Genomic DNA, 13091 nt, shown 5'->3' with positions numbered 1-13091 from the left:
ATCAAATTTCATAAACTTCATAAACTGATTAGAATGAGGCTACATAAAGTATTTAAAGCAAAACCTAATGAAACCCTAGCCAAAATAAACCTCCATCTTCCAAAAGTGCCCCTGATTGAACAGTGCCGCGCTACAGTAACTCGGCTAACCCTAACCCTAGTTCACTAAAATAATAACTTTCCCAACATGCCCTTGCATAGGCCCCCTTAAGTGCTTCCCATAATAAACTCAATTATTCTAAACTAATAACATAAGTTCTTTAAATGAATTAAATAAGTTGAAACCCTTCAAGAGCTCAAAGCCTTTAAATCTTGTCGTTGCCCTCTTCCGTAGCTAATCAAATGAATTAAAATTGGATCTTCATCCTTCAAGCCCCATCTTGAATGTTGGGCTCTTGCTAAACATGTCCCAAGTGGATTGCATCAATCCTTGCATTGTCTCCTTGATCTTCTTGGCCCATCTGGAAGTTGCAAATGATCTTTAAGACTAGGCCTATCTTGGTTCCCATCAATAACTATAATTATAGTCTATATTAAACTATTAATATTAGTTAAATAGTTATAGACTTATATATTAGTATAGCTATATAATATATTAGACTATATAGTAGATTAATAGTATTAATATTAGTCTATTAGTATAGTTATATTATATATATTAGTATTAGTTATAGTGATTTAGTATAACTATATTAGTATACCTATAATTATAGTCTATATTAAACTGTTAGTATTAGACTATTAGTTAAATAGTTATAGACTTGTATATTAGTATAGCTATATAATATATTAGACTATATAATAGTATTAATATTAGCCCATTAGTATAGTTATATATTAGTATTAGTTATAAACTATATATTAGTATTAGTTATAAACTTTTAGTGATTTAGTGTAGCTATATTAGTATAAGTATAACTATAGTCTCTAATCTATATTAGACTATTAGTATTAGTTAAATAGTTATAGACTTATATATTATAATATTAATATTAGTATAGCTAAGTATAGTTATATATTAGTATTAGTTATAAACTTTTAGTGATTTAGTATAGCTATATTAGTATAAGTATAACTATAGTCTATAATCTATATTAGACTATTAGTATTAGTTAAATAGTTATAGACTTATATATTATAATATTAATATTAGTATAGCTAAATAATATATCACACTATATAATAGTATTAATATAAGACTATTGATATAGTTATAAGTTATATATTTAATATTAGTATTAGTTATAAACTTTTAGTATTAATTATAACTATAGTCTATAATCTATATTAGACTATTAGTATTAGTTAAATAGTTATAGACTTATATATTATAATATTAATATTAGTATAGCTAAATAATATATCAAACTATATAATAGTATTAATATAAGACTATTGGTATAGTTATAAGTTATATATTAGTATTAGTTATAAACTATATATTTAATATTAGTATTAGTTATAAACTTTTAGTAAAATATTTTAGTATTAATTATAAGTATAATTATAGTCTATAGTCTATATTAGACTATTAGTATTATTTATAAACTTATATATTAGTATTAACATTTAATGTAATAATTTATAAATTATAATATGAAATTATTTCATATGTGAAATTTTTATATGTAATATATATAATTATATATATTCATATATGAAATAATTTCATATATAAATTTATAATTTTATCTATTAATATATATATAATATTGTATAAAACTTAATAACTTATATATAAAAATATTTTTTTTTTGTATATTTTTTTATGAACCGGTCCGGTCCGGACCGGTTTTCCGATTTAAAATTACACCCCTAATGTACCCTGAAATTAAACACAAGAATCTGTTTAAGAGTATCCCAAAGTAAATAGAAACTCAATTCAAGAATAAACATTAACTCCTATAATTTATAATCATATTTTAGCATTTTAGTCCAATAATAGGGCATTGAGAGTGCACTTTTGTACACTCATCAAGTAGTTTGGCTTGTAAAAGTCTTCTCTGAGCTCTCTCTGTGGAGAAAGAACAGGTGAAGGAAAAAGTCTCGGCTTACTCTTCGAGTGAGGGAGGAAGACTCTGCTCTAACTGTATTCCAGTGAAGTTAGGGTAAGGAGGTAATGGAGGATCTGGAGAGAGGATGTGGTAAACTTAAGCTTACGGAAGAGGAAAATGAAGTGATTGAGGTGAGTGAAGATTTCATGATCAAGGGGACGGAGAAGGGTAATAATAGCTTGGTGGGGAAGTTGCTATCTGACCGAAAAGTGAACAAAGAGGTGATCAGATCTACTATGAAAAAAATCTGGAAACTGAATGGCTCCTTTGTGTTCTATAATATTGTGCCCAACATGTTTGTTATATCGTTTGAGAACCAGAAGGATAGAGAGAGAGTCCTGGAGGGGAAGCCGTGGCTGTTCGATAATCAACTGTTTGTTTTGAAGTTGTTTGATGGCTTAACCCCCCCGCAGAAAATGAACTTTGATTTCGAGGAATTCTGGGTACACCTAAACAATCTACCTTTAGCATGCATGTCAAGAGAAGTCGGAATGCAGATTGGAGCTACGGTTGGAAGTGTAAAAGGTGTGGATATAAGGGAGGATGGAATAGGATGGGGAAGCTTTCTAAGGGTTAAGATAGAAATAGACCTGAGAAAGAAAATTACAAGGGGTCGAATAGCTAATGTAATGGGCAACAAATTGTGGATTCCGTTGAGCTATGAGAAGCTCCCTAAAGTGTGCTTTAAATGCGGCAAGATCTTTCATGGGGGTGAGGGCTGTCTCGAGACGGAAGGTAATAATGATAAACTTCAATATGGGGTATGGCTTAGAGCTAGCTATTCGGGAAGGGGAAAATCTTCAGAGTCTTCGAGCAATAAGATCAGCGGGAATATGAGTGAGAGTGAGGGTGAGTTTAATCATACTATTGGGTCTTTGGGAGAAAAGGAATTGGGAGACGGGGGGAATGAGTCGCAGGCAGTGAAGGGAAAGGGTGCACATCAAGTGTTTGATAAAAACTCTGGGACAGGGGAGAGGACTGAAGGGGTAGGCAGAAGTGGGAAGACGGTGGAGGAGTGTGGGGTAGTGACTAGATTACAGCAACTAGAACATGATAAGGAGATGTCTGAAAACTTTGGGGGAGAGGAGAGAAGAAGGTGGAAAAGAAGGGCTAGAGGGGCAGTTACAAAGGATACACGAGGTTCTTGTTTGGGGGGAAAACGCAAGCTGAGAAGCGAGAAACCTGGAGACAACAGTAAGGGAGCATCAAAAAAAGGGAAAGCATGTATGGAGGAGGGAGTTTCAAAACATGATGTGATGTTGGTGGAGGCTGCTAGTCAGCTCCACCAACAACAATGAAAATACTTAGTTGGAACTGTCGGGGGCTTGGGAACCCCCGAACAGTTCAGAACCTTCTCCTACTGGTGAAGGATAAGACACCCAATATAGTCTTCTTGATGGAGACAAAACTAGTAGCTAGTAAGGTTGAGGGAGTTAAAAGGAGACTGGGATGGGAGGGATGTTTAGTTGTGGACTCGATGGGGAGAAAAGGGGGGCTGGCATTGCTGTGGTGCAAGGAAAAAGAGGTGGAAATTCTTAGCTATTCTCAACATCATATTAATGCAATGGTGAGGAGTGAAGAGAAGAAAATGTCGTGGCTGCTCTCAGGCTTCTATGGGCATCCAATGGTGAGCAAAAGAAAAAACACTTGGGATCTATTATCATTATTAAATTCTGATTGTGAAATACCTTGGTGTGTAATAGGAGATTTCAATGAGATTTTGTGTCAATCTGAAAAAATGGGGGGCAGACCCAGGGCAGAGACTCAGATGGCTGATTTTAGGAAAGCTTTGGATGATAATAGACTATTTGATTTAGGGTGGAAGGGAAACAAATACACGTGGAGCAACAAGCACATGGACAGCACTTTTACTAAGGAGAGACTCGATAGGGCTGTAGCTAATCAAAAATGGTCTGAACTTTTTTGTGATAGAGTGGTGGAGACTCTGAATGTAGTCCAATCAGATCATATGGCCTTAATGCTTGACTTGAGACAGCAATTCTTAGTGAATAGAAAGAGAAGAAGGGTGTTTAGATTTGAAGCAAAATGGATAAGGGATGAGGAGGGTGTTGGGGTGGTAGATAGGGCATGGAGGAGGGCTGATGCAGATCCAAACCCGATTAGGAATATCCAAAGAAAGCTGATTGGATGCAAAGGAGTTTTAATTAGGTGGGGTAATTCAAAAGATAAAGAGGTGGTAAATTTGTTGAAGCAAAAAACTGAATGGCTGAAAAGGAAACAAGAAAGTGAAGGGCCTCATAATGCTGAACTAATAAGAAAACTTCAAGAAGAGATGGGGGCTTTGCTGGGGCAGGAAGATCTCAAATGGCGGCAGAGAGCCAAGAAAGCATGGTATCAGCTGGGTGACAAAAACACAAAATATTTCCACTCTTGTGCTACTCAAAGAAGAAAAAAGAATCAGATAATGGAGGTTAAAAATGTTGCAGGGAGGATGGTGACAGATAAAGAAGGAATCGAAGAGGTTTTTTATGAATATTTCAAGTCCATATTCTGCACCACACAGCCATCTACAGAGGCAATTGAGGAATGTCTGAAGGAGATAGAACCAAGAGTGACTGAGGTGATGAATACAGAGCTACAGAAGGAGTTTACTAAGATTGAGGTCGAGGAAGCACTAAAACATATGGGATCTCTGAAATCCCCTGGTCCTGACGGATATGGTGCTTGCTTTTATCAAGCATATTGGAGCATAGTGGGAGAGGAGGTAAGTAGAGCAGTGCTGGATTTCCTTAATGGGGAGCAAGATTTGAATGAAGATGTGAATAACACTTTTTTAGCGTTGATCCCAAAAGTCAATAACCCATCTGCACCAAGTGATTATCGTCCTATAAGCCTTTGTAATGTGTTATACAAGCTTGCATCAAAGATTCTTGCAAATAGATTGAAGAAGATACTGCCTGCCATCATTTCCAGCAATCAAAGTGCTTTCATCCCGGGAAGACTAATAACGGATAATGTAATGATAGCATATGAGACCCTGCATACAATGAAAACTAGACAAAAAGGTAGAGTTGGCAGTATGGCTCTCAAATTAGACATCTCCAAAGCTTATGATAGGATAGAGTGGAGATATTTGGAGGGAATCATGAGAAAAATGGGATTTGGGGACAAATGGATATCTCTGATTATGAGATGCACTACTTCAGTGTCTTACTCAATCTTGATCAATGGGGAGCCTGGGAAGAAGCTAATGCCTACGAGGGGGATAAGACAAGGAGATCCCATTTCCCCTTATTTGTTTATCCTTTGTGCTGAAGGATTGAGTTCAATGATTAATGCAGCGGATGCTAGAGGAGAAATAAGAGGAGTGAATGTGTCAAGAGGGGGAACTAGAATCAGTCACCTACTGTTTGCTGACGACTGTGTAATCTTTGGAAGAGCAAAGGTAGAGGAATGGCTGAGAATAAAAAAATTATTGAAAAAGTATGAGCAAGCTTCGGGTCAGAGTCTTAACATGCAAAAAACTTCAATGTTCTTTAGCTCAAACACTGCTGGTATTTCTAAAGCAAATATTAAGAGGGTAGCTGGGGTGTCCATTTGTGGCAGTTATGAAAGATATCTTGGGCTACCAGCCATGGTGGGCAAATCAAGATATAATACCTTTAGGAGTGTGAAGGAAAGAGTGTGGACAAAATTGAGCAGCTGGAAGAACTCATTTCTTTCACAAGCTGGAAAAGAGGTTTTATTAAAAGCTGTAGTGCAAGCTATCCCGACATTTCCTATGAGTGTTTTCAGACTTCCACAAAAACTTTGCAAGGAGCTAGCTTCCCTCTTGTCAAGATTTTGGTGGGGCCATAAACAAAATGAAAAAAAGATTCAATGGAGGAGTTGGTCTAACATGGGAGCTTCTAAATGCAATGGAGGTCTGGGATTCCGAGAATTTGAGTGTTTTAATAAGGCAATGCTTGCAAAGCAATGCTGGAGATTGCTAAAACAACCGGAGTCTTTGGTGACAAAGGTCATGAAAGAGAAGTATTTCAAGAAGGTTAGTATGGTTGATGCAAAGCTTGGGCATGGAACATCCTTCATATGGAGAAGCTTGTGGTCTTCAATGGGACTACTGAAAAAGGGGCTCTTGTGGAGAGTGGGAAATGGCAGCAACATAAGAATTTGGGAGGATAAATGGCTACCAACTCAACCTTCCCACAGGGTTCAATCAATGATTAAAAATCTGCCTGCTGATGCTAAAGTGCAGCAGCTTATTGATGTTGAAGAAGGAGTGTGGAAAAAGGACCTCATATTCGACACTTTTAATAGGGAGGAAGCTGAAATCATTTGTGGCATCCCATTGAGTAAATGGGGTTCTATAGATAGAGTGGTGTGGGGGGGATCCAAAGATGGAAAGTTTTCTGTCAAGAGTGCCTATCACATTGAACATGAAGATATGAGAAAGAGAAAAGGGGAAACATCAAAGGGAAGCTGGGCCGGGAATGTATGGAAAATGATGTGGGGTTTGAATATCCCAAATGTGGTGAAGCACTTCTTATGGAGGGCAGCTCATAACTTGTTACCTACAAAACAAAATCTATACAAGAAACAAATCACAAGATCTGATATATGCCCAATCTGTGAGAGGGAAACTGAGACAATATTGCATGCGGTGTGGAGCTGCCCAGCTGCATCAGATGTGTGGTCTGAAGGTAATAGCCCAGTGCATAAATGGGGCGTTTCAGAGCCTGAATTTGTAGATCTGTGGGGAAAGATTAATGCAAAATTGAAGATAGAGGAAGTGGAATTGGTAGCATGTATCATGAGGAAGTTGTGGATGAGAAGAAACACTCTAATATTTGAGAAAAAATTTGATCACCCGAAAGATATCATTTGTGCTGCTATGCAGGGACTAGAGGAATATAAGATGGCCCAGGACCAGCTACAGAAAACTCAAATGAGAAGTAATACAGACAGGAGGATGACTAAATGGGAAAAGCCAGAAGGATCAATGATAAAAGCTAACTGGGATGCTGCTGTGGATGCAAAGAACAATAGTGTTGGAATAGGCGTGGTGGTTAGGGACTCAAACGAGGATGTTCTGGCCTGCCTCTGCACCAGATTTTCTCATAACAGCAATCCAAATGTAGCTGAAGCTCTCGGACTAAGGAGGGCAGCAATCTTTTGTAGTGAAATGGGTTTCTCTGATGTTATGTTAGAAGGAGACTCACAATTAATAGTGAATGCAACAAGAAATGGGGATGAAATAGGAGCTGTCTATGGTTGTATAATTGATGATGTGAGGAGAGTAATGGTTGGGAGAATGAATTGGGATATACGGTTTGTGTATAGAGAGGCAAACAACATTGCTCACAAACTTGCTAGATTAGCCTTTAATGTTGGAGAGGAGATGGTTTGGATGGAGGACTGTCCTATGATTATAGCTAGCGACATTATGTTGGAAAAATTATGTAATGATTAACTCTTGTTGTTAATGAAAGTAGTATTATGTTAAAAAAAAAAAAAAAGTAGTTTGGCTTGTAATCTAAATTTTTCTCTGTATTGACCAGTACAACTGTAACTTCAATTTCATGAATGAAATTATGTCTATTTCCTATCAAAAAAAATTGTAATAAGTATAATTTAAGTTTTTGAAGAATTTTCCTTAAAAGATCTTAATGGTCGATTGCCTCCTATTGTAGTTGATCTTTGATTATCTTACAAATTTTCAGATTTTTGTCTGTTAGAATCTTGGAAGAGTAATACTTGGCCACCAAGTATTCTCTTAGGTGCCCCTTAGTAGATTTCCTAAAGTGAGAGGTATGGAGCAAGTTTCCTAAACTTGGCCTCCAAGTTGGGCAACTTTGGCCCTAAGTTTAGTGTATTGGGCTAGGTTTGGGTTTGGGTTTGGGCTTCAACCCACTTGGCTGGGCCTAGCATTGGGCCTCAATTGGGCCTTGGTCCATTTGATTTGGTCCTAGCTTATGGTCTTCTAAATGGGCTTTTGGCGGATTAGGGTCTATAGGCTTCTCATTTGGGTTGGCCCATTCGGTTTTTGCCTTCTAGTTTGAGCCTTGGGCCCATTTGGGTTGGGCCTTCTAATTTGGTCGTCGACCCAATAGGTTTTGGGCCTCCTAAGTTCATCTTAGGTTTTAGGCTTCTTCTTTGGTCTTTGGGCCTACCCTTTGGCCTTATCTCATGGGCTTTACCTTGGGCCTATCCTATGTTTTATCCTCAGTAGACTGGATTTATCTCTCTATATTTTTAGCCCATTCTTTTCCTAAGGAAAAAAGTTCTTAAAGTGTATTGGGATTTATCCTTCCTTAAGGATAGTAATTCCTACAACAAGGTTCATTATCCATAGGGCCTCTTGGTAGACTTTGGTGGGGTGTTACAACAGATAAGCATGTACTTGAAATAATTAACATGGCATGGCATAATAGAACATTTACAATAATCATAAGTGACAAGAATATTACATTTATGGCCTACACCATACATACAAAAATACACAATTGTAGCATGAACTAAAATAAGATATTTCTAAAGGTTAGAAACTCTCACTAAATACTTAGAAATATGAAAATTTATTGACTTATGGCTAAATTACAAATTTACCCCTCTATTTGTGGGAAATTATAATTTTGCCCCTAAAATATGGATTTTGCATCCTAACTCCAAATCTTACTAAAATTTACTTTCCTTGGTTATTTTTTGTCATAAATCCAAATATCTCATCATAAAAGTTTTAACTAAGCACAACTATGCAAACCATGCCTTGGCCAAATCAGATTAAAGCTAAAATTTTGATTTTTGTTGCAATTCATCAAAACTTCAATGTTCCTGCTTAAACCGGTTTATGCAACACTTAAAATCATATGCTATTTTCTAAAATCATGCTAAGACATACATTCCATAAAAATCATTAACTCCTCATGCAAACAAAAAGCCAAGACAAGTTTTGTTCAAATAGAACAAATCCTTGATGTTCTTAGCCTAACACATTCTAAATCAATTCCAAGAACTCTAAAATTCCATAAACACACTTTTAACATGATTATGAATCTAAGTGATAATCATTCCATAAACAGCAACCAAAATCACAAAACTTATCACCAAACTAATCAGTTTGCACACTAAGTTCAAACTGAGTACTGCATGTTTTGACTTTAGATCAAAATCACTAAATCCAAAAATTTCATGAAATAAACCTTCAAGAGAAAAATCATATACCTCATATTCAAGTTCTAACTTGATATAAGCGTTAAATCTAAAAGCACATGGCTAAACTTCAAAAAAACACAACCATTAACCCGAAAGCTTCAAGTTTGGGTTCTAATGAAAACCTTTACAAGAAAAACACGCTTCCAACAAAGATTTAAACCAACTCTCTTAAAAAATAACACATAAAGAAAGATCTTAAGAAAAACACATATGAATTTCATAGACATTGGACTAGGTTTCCAGAACCAATAAACATCACAACCCCCAAACAAAAAATGTTTGTGTGTTCCAGTTTCAACCTCAAAGAAAATGTGTATATCTCTTTAATATAAATGCTAACATGCTTTGTATCAACTCATAACATGTATAAAAATAAGTTAGAATGTCATAATATCAATATCTACAACGAAACTTATCAAAAAATTAATCAAAACATCACGATTTCACACCATCATCCAAATTGTCACCCAATTTTAACCAATCAAAACTCTAGGAAAATTTACACAAAATATATCAATGCAAACAACCCTCAAAGATGAACAAATCATATGAAGGAGGTTTTATCAGAATCCATTTATAAAGGGTTGGGAAATGCAAAGCAAGAATTGCAAAAAAAAAAAAAAAAAAGCCATATGAAACTCTCACCGGAGTTCTCTCCAAATAAGTGAATGAAAACAAACCAAAAAGTGAGGGAAATGCATCCTTTATAGGAAGAAAGGGCTGATGGGGGGGATGGCTGAGTGACCTCATGATGTGGGTTTTGCAACCAAAACAATGGACAAAACCATGGGCTACTCAGCCCATGGTTTCGAGTGTTGCAGCCGAGTGGGGAGGGTTGATTGTGGGTGGCTTTTTGGCCTCCCATAGATGCACTATTTGGGTTGACATGTCAGGCATAGGATTGCCTTGGGTGGTGGGGGAAACATCATCAAGAAGTTTTGCATTGGTGGTGGTTTTTGTTGGGCCAAACCGAATGGGCCTCACTTTAGGGTATATATGGCGTTTGGTTTAGGGCTTCAGTTTTGATCAAACCCAATTTCAATTTTTCTTTGCCCAATAAAATTACCAAGGGATAAAAGGCTAAATGAGAGTGTAATAGAAAGGATTTGAATAGTTAATAGCATGTGAAAGTTATTTAATTAAGTGATTAAACACTTAAGCAAAAATCAAGTGGTTTAGGATTTGAGAAACCATTTAGGGTTTCGGTTTCTTCCACGGATTTGGGCTTTCAATCGGTTCTTAATGGTTTGGAGCTTCACTAGGGTTCAAACCCTCTTTTGGTTGGCTACAAAGTATTTGGTTGGATGAAATAATGATAGGAACCAAGGTGGGCCTACTCTTAAAGATCCTTTGCAAGTTCCAGATGGGCCAATTACAAGATCAAGGGCCAAGAAGATCAAGGAAGCAATGCAAGGATTGGTGCAATCCACTTGAGATGAAGCCAACAAGAGCCCAACACTGAAGATGGGTCTGAAAGAAAAAGAACCAGCTTTAATCCACTTTATTCAAGATGTGGAAGACATGACTTAGAGATACGGCCTATTGTTATTGGAGGCTTCCAATTTGGTTAAATGATTTATTTTATTAGTTTAGAATAAGTGGGCTTGAAGATGCTTGGCTCACATGTCTTATTTCTTTTGAACTATATTTTTGGGAAGGCCTTGTATTTTGGCCAAGGGATTATTTGGAAAGTTACATTTTAGGAACTAGGGTTTCATCAATTTATTGTAGGGGTTACTGTAGCCGCGCGTACTGTAGCCGGTACTGTTCATCAAGGGTAATTTTGGGTAAAAGGGGCATTATTTTGGCTAGGGTTTTGATTAGGTTTGGCTTTAAAAACTCTTTGTAGCCTCATTTGAGAGTTAGACAATATTGAATTTTATTTGTGAGTTGAGTTTTCTCCTCTTGTTCTTGATTGAACTCTTGAACTTATCAAAGGTAAATCACAACCTTTGTGGCGTTCCTCCCTTGTAATCTGGGTTCTTGAGACGGGTTCTTCAACGGGTCTAGATTTTGATATAATCTAGGTTCTTGAAACGGGTTCTCATCGGGTCTAGATTCTCCATCCGTGACTTGATTTTTGGCTTTCTTGGGGAGTTTTCAAATTGATTGTGGGTTCAAGGGAATTCATTCCCACGGGTTCATATCATTTGGTATTCAGAGCAAGGTTTCCAATCAGGTCTTATTCTATCTTTTATTTCTTGCATATTTAATTCTAGGGCATCATTGTTCTAGGATTGATTACAAAAAAAAGAAAATAGTGGTGGTTAGCAGATTTCTTCACTATTGTTAGGGTTGCTGAAATTCATTGTTCTAGGGTTTGTGTTGGCTGAAATCTCTTATTCTAGGGGCTGCCGTATATCACTTGCCCAAGGGTTTTTGAGTTATTGTTAAGGTTTTTCTCAACTGCTTATTCTTGATTGTGATCAAATCAGTTGGTGAAAAGAAAAGAAAAGAAAAGAAAAGAAAGGAAGAGGAAAAAAAAAATCGTGAAAAGAAAAAGAAAAAAAATTCGAGATTTTTTTTCTTGAGCCTTATCATCAAAGGGGGTGATTCTAGTTGGTATATTGTCTTATTGTTACTGTTTCATTCGTATAATTTCCTTGATTCACATGCCATTTTTTTTTTCACTCCTTCCGTGTTTCTCTTGTTCTTGTTTCTTGGACCTAATTACTAGTTGGGATAAGACAAGGTTGCTTTGTCTTGATTGAGTTAATTAGTTCTTAAAGAACTTGAGTGCGAAAACTCTTGTGGTAAAAGGCAAAGAGAGTGTGAGACTATTATCGAAAAAAGCCAATTAAGAGTGAAACACGAGTGGAGTGTCATTATTCGAGTATAAACACGTGAGGGAGTGTGTGAGGTTTACTTTTTTTTTGTCACTAACATTCTTTTGTGTAGCACCTGATAATGTTTCATCGGAGTAGCGCATCACCAAGAGGGAGAGCAGATAACTCATCATTTGTGTTGCAAGCCATGCAACAACAGTTTGAGCGGTTGAACTTGGTGTTGGGTGAAATGAGGGATAAGATGGATCATCAAGAAGCAGCGATTAGAAATTTACAAGGTAGGAGGGATAGGAGGCGACGTGAGTATAGAGTTGAAAATCAGTATGAGAATGAATGAGATGGTGAGGAAGAGGAAGATTTAGCATCTGACGTTGGGTCAGGTAGAAATAGAGGAGTTAGGCATGAAAGAGCACTTGAGGGGAATCTAAGGGGTCGGGATGGTGTAGATAGAGACCTTGGTAGCATCAAAATGAAAATACCATCTTTCCAAGGTAGAACTGACCCTGAGGTTTATCTAGAGTGGGAGAAAAAAATAGAGTTGGAGTTTGATTGCCATAATTACTCTGAGGAGAAGAAAGTGAAGTTGGCGGTAATTGAGTTCACTGATTATGCTATTATTTGGTGGGATCAATTAGTGACCAATAGGAGAAGGAATTATGAGAGGCCTATAGAGACATGGGGAGAGTTGAAAGCTCTCATGAGGCGGAGATTTGTTCCTAGCCATTACTATAGAGACCTTTTCCAGAAATTACAAAATCTTACATAGGGGTCTAGGAGTGTGGAGGATTACCATAAGAAGATGGAGGTGGCGATAATTCGGGCTAATGTAGAGGAGGACCGAGAGGACACCATGGCTAGATTTTTGAGTGGGTTGAATAGGGACATAGCCAATGTAATTGAATTACAGCATTATGTGGAGATAGAGGACATGGTGCACATGGCTATGAAGGTGGAGAGGCAATTAAAGAGAAAAGGGACAGCAAGGTACACTTCGGTTTCTAGCACTACTTGGAAATCAAAATGGGATAGGAATGATCCAGCTGAAGCAAAGAGAAAGACCGAACCACCTAAGGGAAAAG

The 13091-nt window shown here is 36.9% G+C and overlaps 1 protein-coding gene across 1 annotated transcript; it reads left to right on the top strand.

Moving 5' to 3' along the window:
- Positions 1–3791: 3791 nt before the first annotated feature.
- On the top strand, positions 3792–4519 carry LOC118348440. Its single transcript, XM_035690064.1, has 2 exons — positions 3792–4405; positions 4501–4519. Exons 1-2 carry the CDS (start codon positions 3792–3794, stop codon positions 4517–4519), a joined length of 633 nt encoding a protein of 210 aa, XP_035545957.1.
- Positions 4520–13091: the final 8572 nt, after the last annotated feature.

This window comes from Juglans regia, chromosome 5 (genome assembly GCF_001411555.2).
Source record: "Juglans regia cultivar Chandler chromosome 5, Walnut 2.0, whole genome shotgun sequence".
NCBI lineage: Eukaryota > Viridiplantae > Streptophyta > Magnoliopsida > Fagales > Juglandaceae > Juglans > Juglans regia.
Note: the sequence above shows the minus strand (reverse complement) of the source record. Positions and strands in the feature narration are given on the sequence as shown.

Bases quoted from the DNA above. Each gene is read 5' to 3' on its own strand.
- LOC118348440 (XM_035690064.1), top strand. From the start codon at position 3,792: ATGGGGGGCAGACCCAGGGCAGAGACTCAGATGGCTGATTTTAGGAAA.